This window comes from Trichechus manatus, unplaced genomic scaffold (genome assembly GCF_000243295.1).
Source record: "Trichechus manatus latirostris isolate Lorelei unplaced genomic scaffold, TriManLat1.0 scaffold00094, whole genome shotgun sequence".
NCBI lineage: Eukaryota > Metazoa > Chordata > Mammalia > Sirenia > Trichechidae > Trichechus > Trichechus manatus.
The window spans coordinates 7,785,684-7,809,269 of record NW_004444030.1 but is presented as its reverse complement, the minus strand read 5'-3'; the positions used below and the strand labels follow the sequence as shown (position 1 = coordinate 7,809,269).

General features: G+C 42.0%; 1 protein-coding gene across 4 annotated transcripts in view; it reads right to left on the bottom strand.

The window, feature by feature from the left end:
- DIXDC1 (DIX domain containing 1) overlaps window positions 1-23,464 on the bottom strand; it is a 100,829-nt gene extending 77,365 nt beyond the window's left edge. For 2 of the 4 annotated variants that reach the window (XM_023736977.1, XM_023736978.1), the window contains exon 1: window positions 10,333-10,504. In XM_023736977.1, coding sequence (XP_023592745.1) covers window positions 10,333-10,392 — 60 coding nt within the window. In that variant the 5' untranslated portion in view covers window positions 10,393-10,504. Of the gene's footprint in view, window positions 1-10,332; window positions 10,523-22,089; window positions 22,182-23,293 lie in introns of those variants that run through there. The other 2 variants (XM_023736976.1, XM_004382502.2) reach the window with 2 other exon arrangements.
- Window positions 23,465-23,586: the final 122 nt, after the last annotated feature.

Genomic DNA, 23,586 nt, shown 5'->3' with positions numbered 1-23,586 from the left:
TCTCTATCACCCTAGAACTAAAACAATTTCTGAGGCCAACTCTTCAGACAGGGATTGGACTGAACTGTGGGACAAAAAGTGACACTTGTGAAGAATGTGCCTCTTAGTCAAGTAGATACAAGAGACCAAAGGGGCAGCTTCTGTCCAGAGGTGAGAGGGGAAGGCAGAGAGAGTTAGGAGCTGGTTGAATGTTCATGGGGAATCGGGTGGAGGGGAGGAGTGTGCTGTCACAGAATGGGGTGAGCGGTTGGGGTCTCATAACAATGTATGTAAAAAAAAAAAAAAATTTGTATGGGAGACTAACTTGAAATGTTGAAATGTAAACTTCATTTAATTACAACAATTAAAAAAAAAAAAGAAACTGCAGAACTCTTTTCCAAAGTGACTGTGTCATTTTGCATTCTGATCAGCAATGAATGAGGGTTCCTATTGCTCCACATCTTCGCCAGCATTTGGTGTCATCAGTGTTTTGGATTTTAGTCATCCTGGTGGGTATGTAGTGGTGTCTCAATGTTGTTTTAATTTGCAGTTTCCTAATGACATATGATGAGTCTCTGGGTGACACAAACAGTTAAGCACTCAACTACTATCCGAAAGACTGGCAGTTGGAATCCACTCAGAGTTGCCTTGGAAGACAGGCCTGGTGATCTGCTTCTGAAAGGTGAGCCTTGAAAACCCTATGGAGCACTTCAACTCAGATTCAAGTCAGAATCAACTCGTCAGCAACTAACAACAATAAATGACACATGATATTGAGCATCTTTTCATATACTGATTTACCATCTGTATGCCTTTTTTGGTGAGATGACTGTTCAAATCTTCTGTCTGCTTTTTAATTGAGTTGCTTTGTTGTTGTTGTTGAGTTGTAGAAGTTATTTGTATATTTTGAATACAAGTCCTTTAATACACACACACACACAAAAAAAGTTAGATAGAAATGAACTGAGAAGACCCCAGGAAGTAGGGAAATAGAAGCAGTGAGGGAAGGAGAAAGGGTATTAGCTGGAGAGGAAGGTTGGGTTAAGAAAAGAGGGTTTTTAGAATAAGAAGACATTTGTAGGCTTCAGTAAAGGTGTTTGTGGTGAGGGAGAAACAGATACAACAAGCGGGGAATCAATGATGTTGTAAGGTTTCAAAGGAGACCAGGAAGAGGGCCACTTCTTCCTCTGACACTGAGGAGGCAAGGATAGGTACCTATGTGGCTAAATTTGAAGGTAGGGAAGAGGCATGTTGGGGGAGTTCAAACCCAACTTCCCCTCTATTCAGTACAAAGTAGGAGGCCAGTTCATATGTTGAGAGTGAAAGGGACAAGTGAATGAAGGAGGCTTCTGGAAAAGGACCAAGGTTTGGAACAGATCCTACGGAAGTCTGGAAGAACAGTGATTAGTAACAAATTCCTAGCAGTAACAAGGATTCAGTTAGGGCTGGAAATCATAATTTTGTAATTGAATCCATCAGCAAGGTTATGTGATTAATTCTACATGTGCTCAGCAGGCCTGGACTGTGAGCACAGGAAACCAAGAATGGATTAATCTAGGACTGGATGACGTCAGAGGAGAGGCAGAGATCACCAGGGCAAATGAAGTGAGGATGTTGCTGAAAGTGTATTTGAAGTGACCATGGTGTCTGGGCCAGGGAGAAGAAATGAAATTTAAAGACAGCTGATAAACTGAGAGAACAGAGAAGAGTAAGGAAAGGAGAACTTGATGAGATTGAATATATAAGTTTAATTGGAATGTTGGAGTGTGAAAATTGAGGTTTTATGCAAAGAATAGATTTTCAGAGTTCAATGTTTCAGGGGTAGGACAATTCTGTGGGACTCGTTCCAAGATGTAGCCTCAGCATGTGGCCTTATTAAAGTGGCACTCATTGCCAGCAAGTCGATTCTGACTCATAGTGACCTTACAGGACAGAGTGGAACTGCTCCATAGGGTTTCCAAGGAGCAGCTGGTGGATTCGAACTGCCGACTTTTTGTTTAGCAGCCGAGCTCTTAACCACTGCACCACCAGGGCTACACTGAAGTGGCACAGAGGGGGACAACTGTTAAAGTGGGAGTGATCAAGGAACTGGGAGGCTAGACTGTCATCACCTTGAATTCTGAAGTCCTTCCAGCATAGTGGTAGATACTAAGGTGCTGAGGACATTTACTATTATGCCCAGATTCATATCATTAAAAAAACTGCTGAGCATTCCTTCAGTTTAATCATTGATAAAGAAAACTTACTTAAAGAAAAGCTTCGGCATGTCACTACTATATCTGCATGTTGACACGGATCTGTTAATTGCATTTAACAAGGTGATCAAAGTGTTAACAATTGAGCGGGGCTATTCTTACACACAAGTTAAGGGTTACACTGGCTTTAGATCTCTGCCCTTCCCTTTAAGTCTAATTTGGGGAACCAACTACCAAACCAAGTCTGAGCTTGTCTCCCCTTTGACCTGAAGATATCTGCAACTCTCACCCAAGGAGGAGTCAAGACTCTGTTCTTGCTGTAAGTGCCTCCTGCCTGCGGTGAAAAAAATTGATTTGAAGGACAAAGTAGACACTCATGAGGACAGGTCACACCACTCACGTCCCCACAAAGATGTTTATCTTTAAAGAAGCCTGTGGTGCAAGCCTAGGGCCTGAGTAGCTCTGCTATTTGGTTTTAACAATTTACTTTTTTTTTTTTTGGCCTCATGATCTTTTTTCAAATTATAAATTGTGTGAATGCCAGATATATAAAATGGGCAAAAGCGGAGCTAACCAGAGAAGGTTAGGGTCAGGGTGAGGGATCCAGAGCTCAGCTTATTCACCCTCTTTTTCTCCACCTCTAAACCTCACCCCACCGCCATCTGAAGTAACTTCTTAAAGGTTTCTTGCAGCTGGGGAAAAAAAAAAAAAAGACTGCATCTTGTTTTTTTCTCGCACCATCACTTTATAACTCTATGATGTAGTTAAAACAAGATGTAATGGGTTTGACAAAATTAAAATATGTGGAATAATAAAAAATGTATCTTGAATATGCCTCAGTTCTTGGTCTGTTTCTTTTTTTTAATTGTTCTTCTTGGTCTGGAGAGGCACAGTAGGTCCATGATCAGATTCAGACTAGATAGACCCTCAGGGCAATGATTGCCTCTTCTGTAGGAACATGCCCCCTCTCCATACACAGTGGTGGAACCTGTGACCAGGTTAGTATTACATTACCCCCTCCACTGGTCACAGGTCCAGCCGCGTTGATTGGTCAAGCCCAGCCAACCCTGGAATTTTTTGAACTGGCACTTAGGAACAGAATCAGTCTCTCTCTAATGGCCAAAGTTGTAAGATAGAAAACTCAGATGTTGCCATAGGCCATGTTAACCACCTGAGAGGGAAACCTATAGTGAAAGGGAATAAAGCCACCCAGAGAAAGCAGCAGAGATAAAAGCAGAAAGCAGAGGGAGGGATCTCCTCAGTGACTGAGTTCTTGGTTCTCATTGTCCCTGAGACTCTGCCTCCCTGCCTTTCATGGTTTGCTTTTTCAGCAGTTTCTTGGACTCCATAAATTGGTACATTCTACTTTCTATCTCTGCTAGTACAAGTTGGATTCTTGTCACTTTCAACCAAACTAATTAAAAAAAAAAAAAAGCAAGATAGTCAGTACATACAGCATCAGTGGCAGAGTAGAACTAATCTACTTTGGGGAAGATCAAAGGATGCCTGTGTAATTGAGCAGTCTAGAACTGCTGAGGGCTTTTATGATAACCCTGTGAGTCAGTCCTTAGGGAAGGAAAAGTGAACGCAGCAACAAAGACAGTCAAAGCTGTCTTAGCAAGGTTTTGGCTTGATGGAGGCTAAACCTCTTTCAAGTTTTCAGAGTGGCAGTGGTACCAAGAAGTGGCTGGCGTGTGGAGGCCTTAAAACCAAAAAACCAAACCCACTGCTGTCTAGTCGATTCCGACTCTTAGCGACCCGACAGGGTTTGCAAGACTGTAAATCTCTACAGAAGCTGACTGCCACATCTTTCTCCCGCAGAGTCGCTGCACCTTAGCAACCCCATAATCTCCATCAGCTTCCTTCAAGACACTCCAAATAACCCTACAATGTGAGTTAAAACTCTTCCAGTATATGATGGGAAATTTGGCAACAATTATGGGTGATGGTTGCATAACATGATTAATGTAATTGATATCACTAAATTGTACACCTGACAGGAGCTCTGGTGGCACAGTGGTTAAAGCGCTCGGCTGCTAACTAAAAGGTCAGCTGTTTGAACCCATCAGCCACTTCAAGGGAGAAAGATGTGGCAGTCTACTTCCATAAAGATTTACAGCCTAGGAACCATTATGGGGCAGTTCTACTCTTTCCTATAGGGTTGCTATGAGTCAGAATCAATTCAACAGCAACGGATGTGTGTGTGTGTGTATATACACACCTGAAAAACATGGAGTTGGCAAATGTTGTTATATATATTTTTACAACAAAAAATAAATAAATCTCTTCCAGTATAGATAATACTGTCCACATTCTTCAACTGTGCATGAAATCATGACCTTGAAAGCTTTCTTGCCGCCAAATGTAACTTTCTGTTTTTCTTTAGGACCTGCCCTTCCTCCCAAACAAGTGAGTAAACCCAGCCTCTGATCTCTATCTCCTGCAAGGCTCAAGGTCACACAGAATTCCTGCGGGGGACTTGTTTGATTAAAGTTGCAAAAGCACTGATTGGGCTTCACCAGGGAAGCCTGTAGGACCTGCTGTTGCTAGAGTAGAAACATCCAAGAAGCATGCTCTGTGGCTCCCTGCTAGCAAACAAGAAAGGCAAACAAGAAAAGCAGCTGGCTTTTGTGGTGCGCTAGAGACAGTTCTGGAGGACATATGAATGGCTCAGGAAGGAAATCAGCTTTAGAGTGAAACCAGATACCTGTTTAGCACTCTGAGACCCTCCACCAGCAGGAGAGGGTGGCGATGGGGGTGGGGTTGTTGCTGAGGGACTGAGAGGAAGGCAGGAGGTTTGGAAAGCCTTGAGTTACTATTGGCCTAAATTCTGCCAGTAAAAGAACACAATATTGTATTTCTTTTCTATTAACTCTTTCAGGCCTTTAGTGAACCAGGGAAGGCTATTTGTTAATTGAACCTGGTAGCTAATTAGGTAAAAATAAAGTTCGCAAGTAAAAATAACGTTGAATTTCTTCTTCGCCAAATGGACAGGGCTCCTTGTATTAGTATTCAGCCCAGTGGTCAAAGAATGATCTATCAGAAAGTGAAGAGCTAAAGATATTCTGAAAGATATTATCTTCTAACCTTATTTTTTATTTCCATTGGTTAAGAGTTCTCCAAACCCTCTGTTCCTTCATAAGTACATGTTACAAGGTAAGTGCTCAATAAATGAATGTGAACGAATGAATAAGGTATCACCATATAGTCTATGAGTATGCCCTATCTAGAAATAGGGCACGGAGCCCACCCTTAGGGACTTTGGGATTGGTTCCCTTTCCCTTTACCATACCTGGCCACTGAAGGTTATGTCCATGACTGCTTAAATGGAGCTTGGTTCGGAAGATAAGAAACAAGGAAATGTATTTGGGAAAGCGTCACTTTGAGTGTTTGGTCCTTAAGGCCTAGACAACAAGGCCAGTCATGGCAGCTGAAGCATTTCCAGCACTCCTCAGACTCTATGAACTGCATGTGGGAGTGGCACCTGGCAAACAGTGCCCTATCACTGCCCTACACGGTTGGCCAAGCCATCACTCACCATGAGGCACATAAAGCTGCTGACAGCTTGCTGCCAGGGAGCATCTGTTTTCCTGGCATCAGGTCCTGTGGGAACAAAGCCAATAAGCCTGGGTGGGGAGAGGAGAAATCAAGTTGGGATAGAAAAAAGAAGGTTGGGGAGTGTGGTGCTTTGTTACATTAAAGACTTAACAGGCCTTTAATTTCTACAGCAAGGCACAGAAGAATCTATTGTGGAAATGTCTGAGAGTCTTCTAGTTGGCCTGATGTTGCAAATCCTACTGCATGGAAGGGCCTTAGGAGAGATGTTCACTGCAGCTGCTGCACCTGCCAATCCTCTTCTTCACTCATTCTATGTCCCCCTTATGGGGATATGACCAGACAAGGGTCCTTCCAATATTACTCAAGGATTGCCAAGTTGATGAATCTTAATGTGGAATTTAACGCATAGTGGAATCTTTTCTACTTGGAGGGAAACTGGTAGGGAAAGTCTGCCAGGTCATATGTGAAAAAGGCTAAGCTCAGATAACAGCTCTCTTGGTGACCAACATTTTAATAAATCATTCCCACAACTTTCGGCCCCTTAAGCCATTCACATCTCAGACATGGCTTCACTCTTACCCACAAGCAAGATTTCTATATCACTTCAATTTTCCCAAGTTTGAGACTCTGAACATTTACTTTCTTTATCTTCATTGGCCTGTGAGCTCCATTAGGGCAGATTCTGTTATTTGAATTCTATTTTCGGAGACTGGCATGGTGCCTGGTAAACACAGCAATTCAGTGAATGTCTGGTGAATGAGTGCTTGCATGCACGTTTACCACACTAGCGGGGGAAAAAATACTGGCCTCAGTCAGCAGGTGGGTTGGTAAATATTTGGTGCTTTTCATGATATCACTAATTAGAAGGTATTTCTCTGATCTCCTACAAACACCTCTTTTATGACACATATCACATTAACCATCCTATTATGGTTATTTTTTAGTACACCCTGTCTCTCCCTATAAATTCCTTGGAAGCAGGGACCAGGTGTTTTTCAATTATTTTATCCATCTCCTCACCTGATAAATAACTGTAAAACTTAGTGAATAAATGAATGAATGAATGCTTGTTGGCCAAACCATATTACAGTCTCGGCTCTATCAATACCTTCCACCACAAGCGCCAAAGTCTTTTTTGTTTTTAAAGGTGATATATACTGTATTTATAAAATTGTGTGAGGTATGTGATTGGTAGGGATATACATATGCATATATATGTGTATATATATATCTTTTTTTAATTTTTATTGTGCATTAGGTGAAAGTTTACAGAGCAGATTAGTTTCCCACTCAACAGTTTGTACATAAAGTGTTCTACAATACTTTATGTACTTTTTAAAGAAAGTTCAGCCCCAGAAAAACACTTGCAGAAATTCGCGTTGGCACATTAACCAAAGATAACATTCCTATGGCAACACCAATACCAACTGGCAGAGAAAACAAATAAGAGCTTTGAGGCAGAGGCAGAGTGGGGAAATTGTGAACTGCAGAAAGTCTGGCCAGGCCCAGAACATAGGAGACAGGGGATGACAGCCAGCAGCTGCCAGGGTAGACTACAGAATGTGGCAATAGCCAAAACTTGTGGATCATTCACAATGCAAATTACCATGTTAATAAAAGGGATTGCATTTACAGCATTGGCATGGATCAATTCTGTGACTACTTTGCCAGGCGTGTTGAGGCCAGGACTCTATTCAGGAAATGTGGTAGAAAAAAATTCTGTCATGCATAGTTATGCATAGTGGCATAAGGATTGAGAATAGCGCTAACAGTGGGTAGAGGAAAACCTTGACTCAGAGGGCAGGTTTCTCCCTGCTGCAGGGTTCTCTTATAATTAACCAATTAGGGCCATAGCCCCATTTCCTGTGGCAGTTTTCTCTGCCATAGAGAATGAGGTCACAGCCCTAACCATACAGAACTATAAAGCATCTGGGTGATAAAGAACAGCTTCAGATATGCTTGGATCATCCCCAGGTGATGACTGGATGGATACATGTGTGGAATTCTTAGGAATAGCACAGTAAGAGTTTCTTAAAGAAATTGAACTGAATTTTGACACTAGCTTTTAAGCTGCTATTTACATCCTTATTGTATGACTCTAATAAAAGAGACTGAATATTACTGGATCTATTAAGCAACCCTAAACCAAAACCAAAACCTGTTGCTGCCGAGTCGATTCTGACTCATAACGACCCCTTACGACAGAGCAGAACTGCCCCATAGGGTTTCCAAGGAGCAGCTGGTGGATTTGTCCTGCCGACCTTTTGATTAGCCGCTAAGCTCTTAACCACTGCACCACCAGGGCTCCAAGCAACCACAGAGGCTGGAATAGGTCAAACGGAGCTCCATCAACCCTAAAATAACCAATCATATCATTATATAGTGGCACCAAATGTGGTACTGTATGTGAAAAGAAGCATTTAATATAATTTATTATGTATTAAAAGAATTATTTGAACTATAAAGGGCCATTCAAATTTAGCATGTTATTATAATTACTATTATTATTATTTAGGTTACGTCAATTTCTGAGAGCAACCAAAAGCACTTCTTAGCAGAGTTCAGATCTACTAATGGAAGGGAACAGATGTACATTAGCCTGTGCAGGGGTGGAGGGAAGTTTACAGGATAGGTAGAAAATCAAATGTCAGAGAGGGAAAAGAGACATTATTGCATTATTCTAGAGATTAATAACTTACAAAGTTGTGTGTCTGTTGCTTTTATGAAGAGTCCATTACCACCACAAAAAGGCAAACTTTCCCACTCCCTGTTTTCCTTATGTTTTACAAGAAATGGAGGTCAGGGGATATTTTTGGAAATACCAAAGCATGAAAAAGATAGGCAAGCCTCTTGGTTTACCTGGCTCTTTAGTTAAAAGATTTGGTGGTGAAAATGAGCAGAAGGCAAAGACTGGGACTGCCTCTCTGCTGGTTCCTTCCTCCTAATCAGATATCAGACCTGATATCTGGGGACTGGATTAAAAAACAGGAGGTCACAATAGGACCAAAGGAGCTTCTGCCACAATTGGGAAATGAGTCACACCTATGAGGCTAAGGACTAGGGAGGCCCAAAGGCAGAGAATGAGAAAAGAGAAAGTAGGAATACTAGAAGCACTCAAAGAGGTGGCTTCCTGGCTCTCCTGTGTTTCAACTCTCCGCCTGCGGCTCTTTGTTAACAATCCCCTTCAATGTGTTCCAAAGGGAATGAAGCAAAGGATGAGGAGCCCTGCCGTGCAGGCAGGATGCAAGCTCTGCCCTTCAGTGAAGGTTGCACACCCCTCACCCAAAGAAAAATTCTGACTCTGTTGGTTAGGTTGGGACAGCATTTCCACAGTTCTTCCCTTTGAGTCGGGACAAGGCTGGGGCCCAGGGGCCAAGAGTGGGGAAGGTTCTGAGGCAGGTCAGGCTGCAGAGCTTCTTAATTAGAAACAGGAATTAAGGAAACCGCCCGTAATGCAGCTGTAGAAAGAAAACCTTAAATACAAATTCATGAAAATGGTTACCTCCAGGCAAAAAGCCAGGATTGGAGGGATGGTCAAAGGCACTTCAGCCTTGCCTATAATATTCATATTTAAGAAGATAATGTATTCATGTGTTACTTGAGTGATTAAAAACTGACTTAAAAAAAACTTATATTTAAGAAAGAGACATGGAGGGAAGAGGAAGAGGTGGAAGGAAAAAGAGTGAGAGTAAGGAAGACAGGCAGAACTAACAGCCTAGTAGGTCTCCTTGTAGGAGGTCTCCATGGATGCTGGGATGAGGCAAACGGGGTGGGGCTCAGAAGCAATGGAAGACATGTGGAACAAATGGCAAGGGGGAAGGGAAATGTCCCAAACCAAAATTTCCTGGGTCACAAGAGAAGAAAATGGAATAAATAACAATTTTGGGAGAAGACAAACATCTTTATGAGGGAAAAATGACCCCCGGCCAGGCCCTAGCTCATACAGCCTGTCAGCCTGAGGTTCCATTTCCAGACTCTCACAGAGAGGGGAGCAAATGCTGGCTCCTCAGAATTGGGCCCAGAAACCCAGGTCTTCTCTCTCTTCATAGCTCCGCTCTGTCACACATTCCATGGTTGTGGAGAAATCTACTGTCCCGAATTTAGAAAGAGATACAAATATAGAGCTGGGGCTTCACAGGACTACCTACAGTTCCCCGCCTTCTCTCAAACTTTCTACCAATGTAAGGCCACCCCACTCCTTCCTTGGCACACTGGGCTTCCAACCTGGTTTGCCGCTGAAAGAGAATGAGCAGTTTTGCCACACATTTAGGGGCATTCCTGAGAATTTCCTTGGGGAGAATCCCCATGGAGGGTGCAGACCACCTCTTCTGGGAGGAGATGACTTCTGGATTTGTGGTTCTGTCCTCAGCTGAACTACGAACGAAGGTCATCGCCCAGTTTAGCTGGAAGCAGGTGGCCCTCTGATTTCTCCCGGTTCACCCATCTGCACTGTACCCTCCACCTTAGCCTCCTTAGGGCTGTACAGGTGGTTCGTTCTGCGGCCCTCATGAGGAAGGGGTTGGAAGGGAACCCCTTCCAGAGATTGGGCAGGAGGCGCTGGGGGAAGGGAGTTGGGGAGTGGGAGGGGCAGGGCAGTTACCTCATTGAAGCCCTCCTGCAGGACGTCCAGTAAGTTCCCCCGTGTCAGGCAGGCTAGCATAGTTCTTGCCTGGGGCTGCCGGGGCAGGGTTTCCAGGCGAGGCGGTCGCCGCCTCCTCCTCCTCCTCCTCCCTCTTCACACAAAGACTCTCGGCTCAGCTCATTGGGATCTCTTCGGAGTCCCGCATGCCGCTTACTGGAAAACCAGACCGGGGCCAAAGTAGTGGCTTCCACTGGGCATGCTCGCACTGGAGCCTCTGCTGGAGGAGCCCGGGTGCTGTCGCGGTTCCTATAGAAACAGCTAGGCGCGCACCGGCTGGAGGGGCGCCTGCAGGCTGGCGTGCTTAAGGGACAGCACTGCCGGCGGGCTGGCCGGCGTGTGCGCGCTGCACACACGCACACACACACACACACACACATGCACGCACTGGCAGGTGGGCAGGAGTGTGTGAGTGTGCTGCTGCAGACACACACACCAGGCTTGCGTGCTGGCGTGTGCCTGCCTGCACGCTGCGTGCATACACACTCGCACACTGCTGCAGACACAAACACACACACGCGTTGACTCAAGGCGGGCATGCCGGCGTGTGCATGCGCTTGCAATTACACACTTAACACACACTAAGCTTGCAGGCAGGCATGCCCGCATGAGCGTGCACTGAACATACACATACACTCACGCTCTGCTGATTTAAGGCCATAAGTACCCCATCACAAGTTGGGTGGGAAGGGGAGTGAATCACAGGATTTTTTTTTTCCACACTAACTAAAAACAGCAACATTTTTCCACATGGGGCCTAGACAGTGAGGTTAGGCTAACAAAGAGGAAGCAGAGGGAGAAAAACAAAAATAAAAAGAAGAACCTGCCACATGAGAAAAAAATAGAGGATAGAAAGATATAACTTTCATTATTGATGTTATTAGAACACATTTAATAGAACAGTAAACAAGTCTCCTTGGATCACAACAGAAATCTCAAGGGTAAACCAAGGACAACCACGGCTTTACCAAAAAATGTCTGTCTTTCAAGTAACTGCTAAGATGTCAAATGAGTTTTAAAATAAATGGGTTTTGATTAAAATAAATACCTCAAAAAGGTCCTGGGGCTTTTGAAAGAATTAGGTAAAAGCAGTGAAACAGAACTAGTTGCCTTTGTTTCTAGTTACTCAAGTCACAGCCTTGATTATTTTTTAAGAATACTTGTATTCTCACAGTGCAAAATCTTGTATCTAGAGGAAAATCGGAAGCTGAAAGCTGAAAGAATACCCATATCACATTACATCTCATCATCCCAGATGGAGGGGAAGAGTTTAGAGTATTAAGGCTCAGAGAAGGTCAGGGCCTTGCCCAAGGACACAGCTGATTAGTGACAGAGGCAGCTTGAGGAACTAGGATTCTACATTTATGATTTTCCAGAAGGCTATATTCTCTCCCCAAACCTTCTTTAGTACCTTAGCAAGAAAAGTCAGTAATGGCTGTTATTCAACCTAGTGATCTCCTCCTCAGGTCACTAGAAAAAAAGAAAAATAACCCAGAGCAGCCAGACTAGCAACATCTCATCTGAATGTCTAAAGCTGCTAAACACAAAGATGCTTCTGGAAAAAGACTTATCTTCCTCTGACTACACAGGCAGGAAATAGAAGGCCAGCAGAGGTATTGAGTGGCCGCTGCTGGCTGAGTGCTATGGGTTCAATTCTGGCTAAGGCTGGGGAAGAGCTATGACACCAAATCAAACTTGCCTGAGCAGCCCACAAGTCAGGAGACCATGTCCTTCATAATATAGCTGGGGAGTTTAGTTGCCAAGAACTCCCCTTGACCAGTGGCATCACTTAGGGGGGTACAGGGGGTACAGACTGCACTGGGTGACACTGTCAGAGGGGGTGACACCAAAATGACTGCCTATAAATTTTTGTGCAGTGTTTCAGCAGAAATTTACTATTTTTTATAAAAATATCCCTGCAGTTAGTTATAACAACAAAAATATTTTTTGTAAGCCCAGCTTACATGTATCAATATACCTACAAGGCTAAAACTCCATGCTAAGCTACTTTTTGAACCTTCTAATGCACTCTGGTCAGAGCTGTAATTATTACCCAATTATGATGACACTTCAAATCACGTGGTTTCATCTGCACTGCTACAAGCATGCACTGTTGTTTTCCTTGCTGCCGCTATTTTTATAGTCACTGATTTTGTCAAATTTTCTGGTGTTTTAGCTACAATATTGTGGCAATTAGTATTTGTGAACCTACATCAATAACTTTTTTGGTAATAAAGTAGTAATTAAAGGAAAAGGAGCGATCTATGGGAATTACGATTTACAAGTAGTATTAGTACAAAAACATTACTAAGGATTCTGTATGGTCTGGTATGGAAGGAGGTCCATGGGGGAAAAGAAGTGACACCAACCCTAGTGACACCACTGCCCTTGACCCTACCACAGTTCACGGTGTAACACCCTCAAGGGAGTCAGTAACCCCTGTTAATGCAACAAGGCCCTTTTTAAAGAGAAGTATGAAACAACCAAATAAAATTGTACTCAATACATGTAAGTGTAAAGTGATGGAAAACCAAAACACACAGTTGGGGATCCCTGGATAGAGGATCCTGAGTTGTTGATAGCCCATCATGCTTTAGACACAGAACAGAAAAAACTGAGACATCAGAGGAGGTCCTGCTGACAGTTACCTATGCCAAGAGGTCGCTGTTCCTAAAACAAGTCATTTATCAAGGTAGGATCAGGGAGCTCAATGTTTCTGGGAAAAGACTCATTAAATCATTGACTTTTAAAGCTCCATAAAAACAGCTCATTTGGCCCAGTTCCCCCATTTCACAGATGAAGGAACCAAGACTAGGAGAGGTGCTCATGGTCACTCAGCAAGTCAATATGGGAGCTAAGATCTGAATCAAAGGCCTCTGAGACCCTTTGCACCACCTTTGCACTGCACCTCACAGAATGCTGGAGGACTTAAAGAGAACTGTGGTGACATGATAAAAAAGATATATTATAGGGCATATGGTCTAAGATTGGACTATTCCCTGGAAGTCTGCAATTATACCAACCACATATTCTAGAGCAGTGCTGTCAAATAGAACTTTCTGTGATGGTGGAAATGTTCTATATATCTGCGCTGTCCAATACAGTGGCATCAGCCACATATGATATTGAGTACTTGAAATGTGACTAACGCAACTGTGGAACTAATATTCTAATGTTATTTAATATTAATTAATTTAAATTTAGAGAGTATAATTTTCAAACCTTATGTCCCATTGTCTCCAACCAACTATTGAAATGTACCAAAAATATATAATATTTTCACATATAGGTTGCCTCTCACACTTGGAAAAAGCACAAAATTCCTGTTGGACTATGGGATCTCAATTTTTTGCTCAGAACATATGTTCATCGTATTTATTGTGATCTGCCTTAGAAAGTGGCCCACATGAAGAAATGAGCTTTATCTCTAAGCAACACTAACATTTCTATTCTTTCCGTCTCCCTCCTCCCACCCTATTGTGATATCAACGTAAGAGCTGGAAGAGCCAAGTGGGTTAGGTAAAAAAGCTGGGAATAACTAGGACAATGATCGGCATGCTGTAATGCCTGCAAGCCTGCCCAGGTAGCTGGAACCAACCCCACTGCTTCAGGTCTATCATTCACTCTGCCTGGTAGGAAAGGCAAAGAAACACAGCTTTCTGCACAATCTATGCCAGGCTGCCTGATATTTGAACTTACACCAGACCTCCTCAGTATTGCATTATTTTGGCAATAATGGCAGACACCCCCCACAAACTAAAGCTACTCAAATATCTAAATATAACAGTAATAACAGCAAAATTGGGTTTTTGCTAGGTGCCAAGTACTCTATTAAGCGCTTAAATACATCAGATGGTTACAATTACCATAAACTGTGGGAGTTTCTTCTTGTCCCCATTTTATATAGGAAAAAAGAGAGGTTTGGAGGTTAAGTAATTTGCCCCAGAAATTACAGCTACAGGTGGTGAAATCAAAGTCCAGGTTTTTAACTATTATGCAATACTGTTATACAATGCTTGCAACATGGAAGGTACTCAGTAAATGTTTTTAGTTAATGAATGAATGAACAGTGGAGGAAATATTAGCAAACTCATTAATTACTTCTATTAATAAGGATAATAATGTTAGCCTAAGTAAGATTTTGAGCCTTAAACAGAACTGCCATTTAATGAAAATATTGACTGTGACTCCTCTCTGTGTAGAACTAAGATGTGTGAAATTCACACCTATGTGAAATTTAACACATAACGGGCAATCCTGAATGACTATAAAGTAGCAGAAAGGCAATCTGAATAAACAAATCACTAAAATTGTCAATGGAAATTCTTTAAATGATCCTCTGAAATAATTTTTTAACCTTTCTTCTGTTTTCTCACATTAGCTGAGTTCCTTGACACTAACACATGCTCACAATTTCTGTTGCATTTATCTTCAGAGACATCAACGTTGTTGTTGTTAGGCGGCATCAAGTCGGTTCTGACTCACAGCGACCCCATGCACAACAGTATGAAACAATGCCTGGTCCTGTGCCATCCTCACAATCATTGCTACGTCTGAGCCCATCATTGCAGCCACTGTGTCATCTATCTCGTTGAGGGTCTTCCTCTTTTTTGGTGACGTTCTACCTTACCAAGCATTATGTCCTTCTCCAGGGACTGGTCCCTCCTGATAACATGTCCAAAGTAAGCAAGACAAAGTCTCACCATCCTCATTTCTAAGAAGCATTCTGGCTGTACTTCTTCCCAGACAGATTTGTTCATTCTTCTGGAAGTCCACGGTATATTCAATATTCTCTGCCAACACCATAATTCAAAGGCATCATATCTTCTTGTGTCTTCCTTATTCATTGTCCAGCTTTCCCACACATATGAGGCAATTGAAAACACCATGGCTTTGGTCAGCACCTTAGTCCTCAAGGTGACATCTTTGCTTTTCAACATTTTAACGAGGTCTTTTGTAGCAGATTTGCTCAGTGCAATATGTTGTTTGCTTTCTTGACTGCTGCTTCCATGGACATTGATTGTGGATCCAAGTAAAAATGAAATCCTTTACAACTTCAGTATTTTCTCCACTTGTCATGATGTTGTGAGGATTTTTGGTCCAGTTGTGAGGATTTTTGTTTTCTTTGTGTTAAGGTGTAATCCATACTGAAGGCTGCAGTCTTTCGTCTTCATCAGTAAATGCTTCAAGTCCTCTTCTCTTTCAGTAAGCAAAATTGTATCATCTGCATATCACAGGTTGTTAATGAGTCTTCCTCCAATCCTATGTGTCATTCTTCTTCATATATTCCAGCTTCTCAGAGTATTTGCTCACCATATAGATTGAATAATTATGGTGAAAGGATACAACCCTGATGCACACCTTTCCTGATTTTAAACCACACAGTATCCCTTTGTTCTGTTTGAATGACTACCTCTTGGTCTATGTACAGGGCATGAGCACATTTAAGCGTTCTGGAATTCTCATTCTTCACAATGTTATACATAATTTATGATCCACACAGTCGAATGCCTTTGCATAGTCAATAAAACACAGGTAAACATCTTTCCAGTACTCTCTGATTTCAGCCAAGATCCATCTGACATCAACAGTGACATCCCTCATTGCACGTTCACTTCTGAATCCAGCTTGAATTTGTGGCAGTTCCCTGTTGATGTATTAATACAAAAATTTTAATTATCTTTAGTATAATTTTACTTACATGTGATATTAATGATATTGTTTGATAATTTCCACATTCCATTGGATCATCTTTCTTTGGAATGGGCACGAATATGGATCTCTTCCAGTTGGCTGGCCAGTCAGATGTCTTCCAAATTTCTTGCAGTGTTGCATCTGTTTGTTGAAATATTTCAATTGGTATTCCATAAATTCCTGCAGCCTTGTTTTTCAACAATGTCTTCAGTGCAACTTGGACTCCTTCCTTCAGTACCATCGGTTCTTGATCATATGTTTACTCCTGAAATGGTTGAATGTAGACCAATTCTTTTTGGTATTGTGATTGTGATCTTCTTTTGATGCTTCCTGTGTCATTCAATTTTTTGCCCATAGAATCTTTCAATACTGCAACTCAAGGCATGAATTTTTTCTTCAGTTATTTCCGCTTGAGAAATGCCGAGTATGTTCTTCTCTTTTGGTTTTCTAACTCCACGTCTTTGCACATTTCATTATAATACTTCACTTTGTCTTCTCAAACTGCTTTTGAAATCTGCTCAGCTCTTTTACTTCACCATTTCTTCTGTTCGCTTTAGCGACTCTACGTTCAAGAGCAAGTTTCAGAGTGTCTTCTGACATCCATTTTGGTCTTTTCTTTCTTTCCTGTTTTTTTTAAATGACCTTTTGTCTTCTTTATGTACGATGCACTTGATATCATCCTCCAACTCGTCTGGTCTTTGGTCATTAGTGTTCAATGCATCAAATCTCCTCTTGAGATGGTCTATAAATTCAGGTGGTATTTACTCAAGGTCATACTTTGGCTCTCATGGACATGTTTTAATTTTCTTCACCTTCAACTTGAACTTGCATATGAGCAATTGATGGATGGTCTGTTCCGCAGTCAGCCCCTGGCCTTGTTCTGACTGATGATATTGAGCTTCTCCATCGTCTCTTTCCACGGATGTAGTCAATTTGATTCCTGTGTACTCCATCTGTTTTGATTCCTGTGTATTCCATTCTTGTTTCCAACTTTCGAATTCCAATCACCAGTAATTACCAATGAATCTTGATTGCGTGTTTGATCAATTTCAGACTGCAGAAGTTGGTAAATATTTTCAATTTCTTCATCTTTGGCATTTGGAGTTGGTGCGTAAATTTTTGAGTAATAGTCATATAAACAGGTCTTCCTTGTAGGCGTATGGATATTATCCTATAACTGGCTATGTTGTACCTCAGGATAGATCTTGGAATGTTCTTTTTGACAATGAATGCATGCCATTCCTATTCAATTTATCATTCCCAGCATCATACACATTTTGATTGTCCAATTCAAAATGGCCCATACCAGTCCATTTCAGCTCACTAATGCCTAGGATATCGATCTTTATGCATTCCATTGCATTTTTGACGACTTCCAATTTTCCTAGATTCATACTTTGTACATTCCACGTTCCGATTATTAATGGATGTTTGCAGCTGTTTCTTCTCATTTTAAGTCATGCCACATCAGCAAATGAAGGTCCCAAAAGCTTTACTCCATCCACGTCATTAAAGTCAATTCTACTTTGAGGAGGCAGCTCTTCCCCAGTCGTATTTTGAGTGCCTTCCAACCTGAGGGGCTCATCTTCCAGCACTATATCAGATAATATTCCCCTGTCGCTCATAAGGTTTTCATTGGCCTATTTTTTCAGAAGTAGATTGCCAGGTCCTTCTTCCTAGTCTTTCTTAGTCTGGAAGCTCTGCCAAAATCTGTCCACCATGGGTGACCCTGCTGGTATTTGAAATACTGGTGGCATAGCTTCCAGCATCACAGCAACATGCAAGCCATCAACATAGATATACACCTACTGATAAAGGTCCCAAACATGTCCTGGCTCCTAAACTGCTCTTTCGCCTCCAGGCTTTTCCACCTGCCAATCTGCACCCATCTTAATCTTTCCTAGACACTGCATTTATCTTGCTGCTCATCTGCTCAAATGTCTTCAGACACTCCCTTTTCCTAGTATGTCAGATATACATTCCTTGTACCCAGCTCTTAAGGTCTCCCCTCAAATCACCTCTGCTCAGGTTAGGTGGCTCCTCAATGTCTCAAAGATTTGCAAGATTCGTTTTCACTTCCATGCTTTCACGGCTGTCCCTCTGCCCAAAATATCCAATACTCCACACTTCTGCTACCTAAATCTTCACAATACCTAGTTCAAGTTCCACTTCCACTGTGAAACTCCTATGACCACTCTTAATTTTGGTCTCATCTCCATCTGTCTGGAACACTTGCTCCCAGATAACCCAGGGTTCATTCCTGCTTCTCCTTCAGGTCTCTGCTCAAATGTCACTATATCCATGTGGCCTGCTCCAACACCTTATTTAAAATGACAACACCTCCTCACCCGATCATTCTCAATTCTCTTTGACTAATTTATTTTTATTTTTCTTCACAGCAATCATAACCATCCTGTATATTCTACATTTTGCTGGGGTTTTTTTGTGTTTGTTTGTTTATTTTCAGCCTTCCCCTGCTCAGAATATAAGTTCCATGAGGGCAGAGAATTTTGTATGTTTTGTTTACTGATTTTGTCCTCAGTACCAAGAAAAGTGCCCAGCACATAGTAGATGTTCAATAAATGTTGGCTGAATAAATGAATGAATCTTTCTCCCTTTGAAGTCCAAAGGTCAGAGCATGCTCTATACTATATCATTTAGCACTTAATTATAATTAATTTAGGAAAATGAATCTTGGTCTCTTTTACTGTATTCTCAAATGAAATGTAAATTTTTTTTGTATCTACCTGTATTTTCCTTTCATTTATGCATGCATTCTTTCATTAAACATTCATTGAATTATGTTGAGCACCAACTATATGCCATTATATTCCAGGTTCTATTCTTGTAGTAAAAACTTCAAGAACTTATTGTTATACATAAATACACACACACCCACACATAAAGGCAAGAAACAAGACTGGAAGAAAAAATAGTAAAAGAAAGAATGGTAATGCTGAGAATCTAATATCAGTATGTAGGGACAGAGTATATGGGGTAAGCGTGACAGACTGAATAGGGGGGAGAAGAAAAAAGAGACAGAAGAATGAGAGACTAGAGTAGGATGTCAGGAAAGTAATCACCAGATGCTAGTGCTTAATATAAACCGTACCAAAGCAGATATGCAAATATGTTCTACATGAATTTTTTAAACTCATATTTCAAAAGTTATCTGTTAGCTATCCTATGGAGAAAGATTAGATCAAGACTAGCGACATCTGGTGGATATTTTAGAAGTGGTTCTTGAGGTTCTCTACTATGAAAACACCATAAATGCCTCCATGTCTCTGGACTATCAATAATAATGTGCTGTTGTGTTGTTGTTAGTTGCTCTTGAGTCGATTCAGACTCATGGCAACCCCAGGTGTGCAGAGTAGAACTGCTCCATAGGGTTTTCAAGGCTGTGACCTTTTGGGAAGCACATCACCTGGTCTGTCTTCCCAGATGCCTCTAAGGTGGGTTCCAACAACCAATCTTTTGTCAGTAGTAAAGGGCTTAACCATTTGAGCGAGGGCTCCACAATACTAATTATAATAACATGAAATCATCTTTCTGCAGGGCCCAGGTTCTCAATGAAACAGACAGCCAAATTTCTAACAAGGATCTTTCTATCTCCCAGCTGATGTCCAGCTGCCTTCTGAAGGATGTATACAATACCTGACACCACATAATTCTTCTTTTTAAAGGTAACTTACTATTTTAAATGTTCATAAAGGAACATGACTTAGGGGTTCTACTTCAGGGAAAACGCCCTAAGAAAAAAAAGTCTTAAATGAGGAAGTAAATTAGTTGTTTACAGTGTGGGGGAGGAGGACAATCTAAAAGTCCAACACAGAAAAATGACCAAGAAAATTACAAACATTATAATGTTTACAAAACCTATACCAATTTTGAAATATCAAATTTTAAGTGAAAAAAGCAAAAGTAAAAAAGCATGTGCATAATATGATCTCAAGTATGCAAAAATTATGCATAGAAGAAAATATTAACAGTGGCTGCTTACAGATGTGAGGATTATAGTTTTGTTTTTTTTTCTAAATTTTATTTTTTGTTACTGTTGTTGAGAACACACATAGCAAAACATACGCCAGTTCAAATTTCTACATGTACAATTTAGTGACACTGATTACATTCTTGTCTTTTTATATAAGTTAGATCATACAATATTTGTCCTTTTATGATTGGCTTATTTTGCTCAGCATAATGTCTTTAAGCTCCATCCATACTGTAGGATGTATCAAGACTTCATTTCTCCTACTGGCTGAGTAGTATTCCATTGTATGTATGCACCACATTTCATTTATACATTCATCCGTTGATGAGCATTTAGGTTGTTTCCATATTTTGGTTATTTTCAATAGTGCTGCAATGAACACTGGCATGCAAGTCTCTTTCTGAGTCTTTGCTTTCAAGTCCTTTGGGTATATACTTAGGAGTGGAACTGCTGGGTCATAGGATAGTTGAATTTTTAGTTTTTTGGGGGAAATGTGTAAAAATGGTGTGGCGGGGGCATTTGACCTCCTCTAAGTTCACAAAGGGAAAGGAGAATCAAGATCAACAGCCCAAGGCTGATTCTTATGAGGCGGTGGTCAGACATGCCTCTACCCTCCAACCTTTTTACAATTCTGACACCGTCTGTCCCACACACAGCATTGTCTACTTCTCTGCTAGGTTCAGTAATACATTGCAATGGCCACACAGAACTCACAGACAATGCTCACGATTATGAGGTTTATCAGGGAAGTTAAAGGTTACAATTCAGGATCAGGAAATACTCAGGATACAGTTCTTCCATCAGAACAGCCTCTTCTCAGCCATGCTCACAGGCATCTCCCTCTGGCTGTCAGCCCCAGCCTAGCTTCTGCCCTGTTCAGGCAAGTGCTACAAAGCTCTTTAGCTCTGCCAATAAGTGCCTGGGGGCACCCCCACTCCACTAGGAAGCCTCCTGCCTGAAGGTGCTCAACTTTCTTGTTGCATGGGCTGGGAAGTCCACCGCTCCATCTACTGCCAGTCTCCTCATTCTGCTGCCTCTGCTGCCACCATTTCTCTGCTGCGGCTTCTTGCCGTTTCCATTGTTACATCTCTCTCTCTCTCTCTGTCCTGGTTCTGCTGCTTCTCTCTATCTTCCATGTTACAGCTCCTCTCTCTCTCCATGTCTCCTTTTAATACTAGTGGGATGGTAAAACTGACCAATCCCTTTGTTAGGGTTCCATACACTTATTTTCAATGGTCCTACCTCCACAAGGGTGCCATACACTTTATTTACATTATTAGCAAGCTATCCAATCCCCTTGGTGGGCCATAAGCACCTCATTTGCATAGTCACATTTAATCATTTGGTGGACTGACGAAGACTATGGCTAAAAGGGCCATATTAAGTAATTCTCTGCACTGCAAACCACCACACTGTTTTCCACAATGGTTGTACCATTTGGCTTTCCCACCAGCAATGGATAAGCATTCCAATTTTCCCATATCCTTACCAACATTTGTTATTTTCTGTTTTTTTTATCTTCGCCATGCTAGTGGGAATGAAATGGTATTTCACTATGGTTTTGATTTGCATCTCTATGATGGTTAATGATGCTGAGCATCTTTTCTTGTGTTTGGTGGCCATTTGAATGTGCATTGGTGAAATGCCTGTTCAAATCCTTTGCTCACTTTGTGACCGGGTTGTCTTTTTGTGGTTACGTTTGTTTTGTCTTTTAATCATCATTTGCAATATTTCCCAAATGCTCTATAATTAAGGTGCATTATTGCTATAACAAATATTTTTTATCTAAATCTTTTAAATACTGTATACGCTCTGATTGATGGCTAGAATTTTTCAATTCCTGTCTGATTTGATCAATTCCAGAAAAAGACAGCCCAAGTAAGCTAGAATTTCCACAAGAAAACAAGACAAATATTTTACAACTTCGTTTCAGGATCTGAGTCCCCATGGAGAAATCCCCCAGTCGTAGAACAGTACTGAAATGCCCATAATGTTATCACACTTCTCTCAACAGTACGTCAGAAACTTACAGAGGGCTCTGCTGGCAGCGGGGAGTTATAGAGTCTCATAACCACTTGAGTCCCCATCTTCCGGGTCCCTAGAAGAACTGGATCAGGGCCACCTTAAAGTAGGAAGAGGAAGAAATGTGTAAAAATACAGCATGGGAAAGAAATCCCAAGAGCTAAACCACCCTAGTGGGGTCAGGCCTTCCGCCACAAACCTACAACTTGAGTCATCTCCAAGTATCAGAAACAGGGCCCTGGTTAGCAGAAAATCCAGCCCAAGATATTATAATCACAACAGGGTTATCCCACTGGCATTTTAAAATCTACTCACTTAGGCTTTAGCAGTAAAACAAACAAAAGAGGATTGCTTCTCTATCATTAGTTAAGCATGGATGTGTTTTCCCTCGTCCCTACATTTATTAGTCAAGAATCATAGCAAGTATTTAAAGACAATCAGGAGAAATACTGGAAGCTCTGCTTCTGGCACTCACTTCCCTCCATCCTTAGGACTTCATTTTTAGGGTAGCAATTCTATTCTAAGGCATAAATTTTAATATAGTATTTTACTGTTTATAAAAATGCTATCACCTACATCATCTTATTTGACCCTCACAGTAAATAACCCTTGGAGATAGATAGGGTTAATCGTACTAGCCCCAGTTATAGAAAACAGGCTTGGAAGCTGCTCCACCAATGAGCAGTGGAGGCAGTCCTCCAACCCACCTCTTCTGAATCCACCTGTGCTACGTCTGTACCAGAGAACAGACCGGCAAAATAGTAATGATGATGGTGATGACATTATTATCAACATATAACGGCACATTATGTACTGTTACCAGTGTTTTAGATTCTCACAATCAGTCTATGAGGTTGATAGCGTTATTACCACCTTTTTTGTGCTGCAATTCTATTTTCAGTACTCTACTCATCTTAAGGAAATCATTCCTCTTATGGGACCAATGGAGGGGCAGCGGTTTTCGGGGAGGATGGTGTATAGGTTGAGAAAGGGAAGTGAGTTACCACTCCTCTCCAAGCTCTAAAAGTCTGAATCAGGAACTGCACACTAAGAACCTATCAGGCTCAGCGCGGGTTCGGACCTTTAAACTTCAGTAATTGAAGCCTCCTTCCTCCCACCCCTCCCTCGCCCCCTCCTCATGTCCTCAGTTCTGATCTGGACGGAGTGTGGCTAGTTTTACTTCCCAGTTACCCGCCACCTTTCAGCACCTACCTCTTAAGTCTTCGGTTGGTCTGGTTCAGCATCTCTGTCCCCGGCCCTACTAGGCACTGCCTCCTCTCGCTCACGCGTCGCCGCTGCGTTCCCGCTGCCATGGTAACGCGACGACTGGCCGGGGTCTGGCCCGCCTCCAGGCGGCCGGAGCCAGCCGCTAGCGGCCAGAGTTCCGCCTCCTGCCGGCCCAGGCCCCGCCCCACCTCCTGATGGTTCTAACCCCGCCCCCTGTCGGCCGAGCCAGCCCCGGCCGGGCAGAACCCTGCCTTCCTGCCAGCTCGGACCCACGCTCC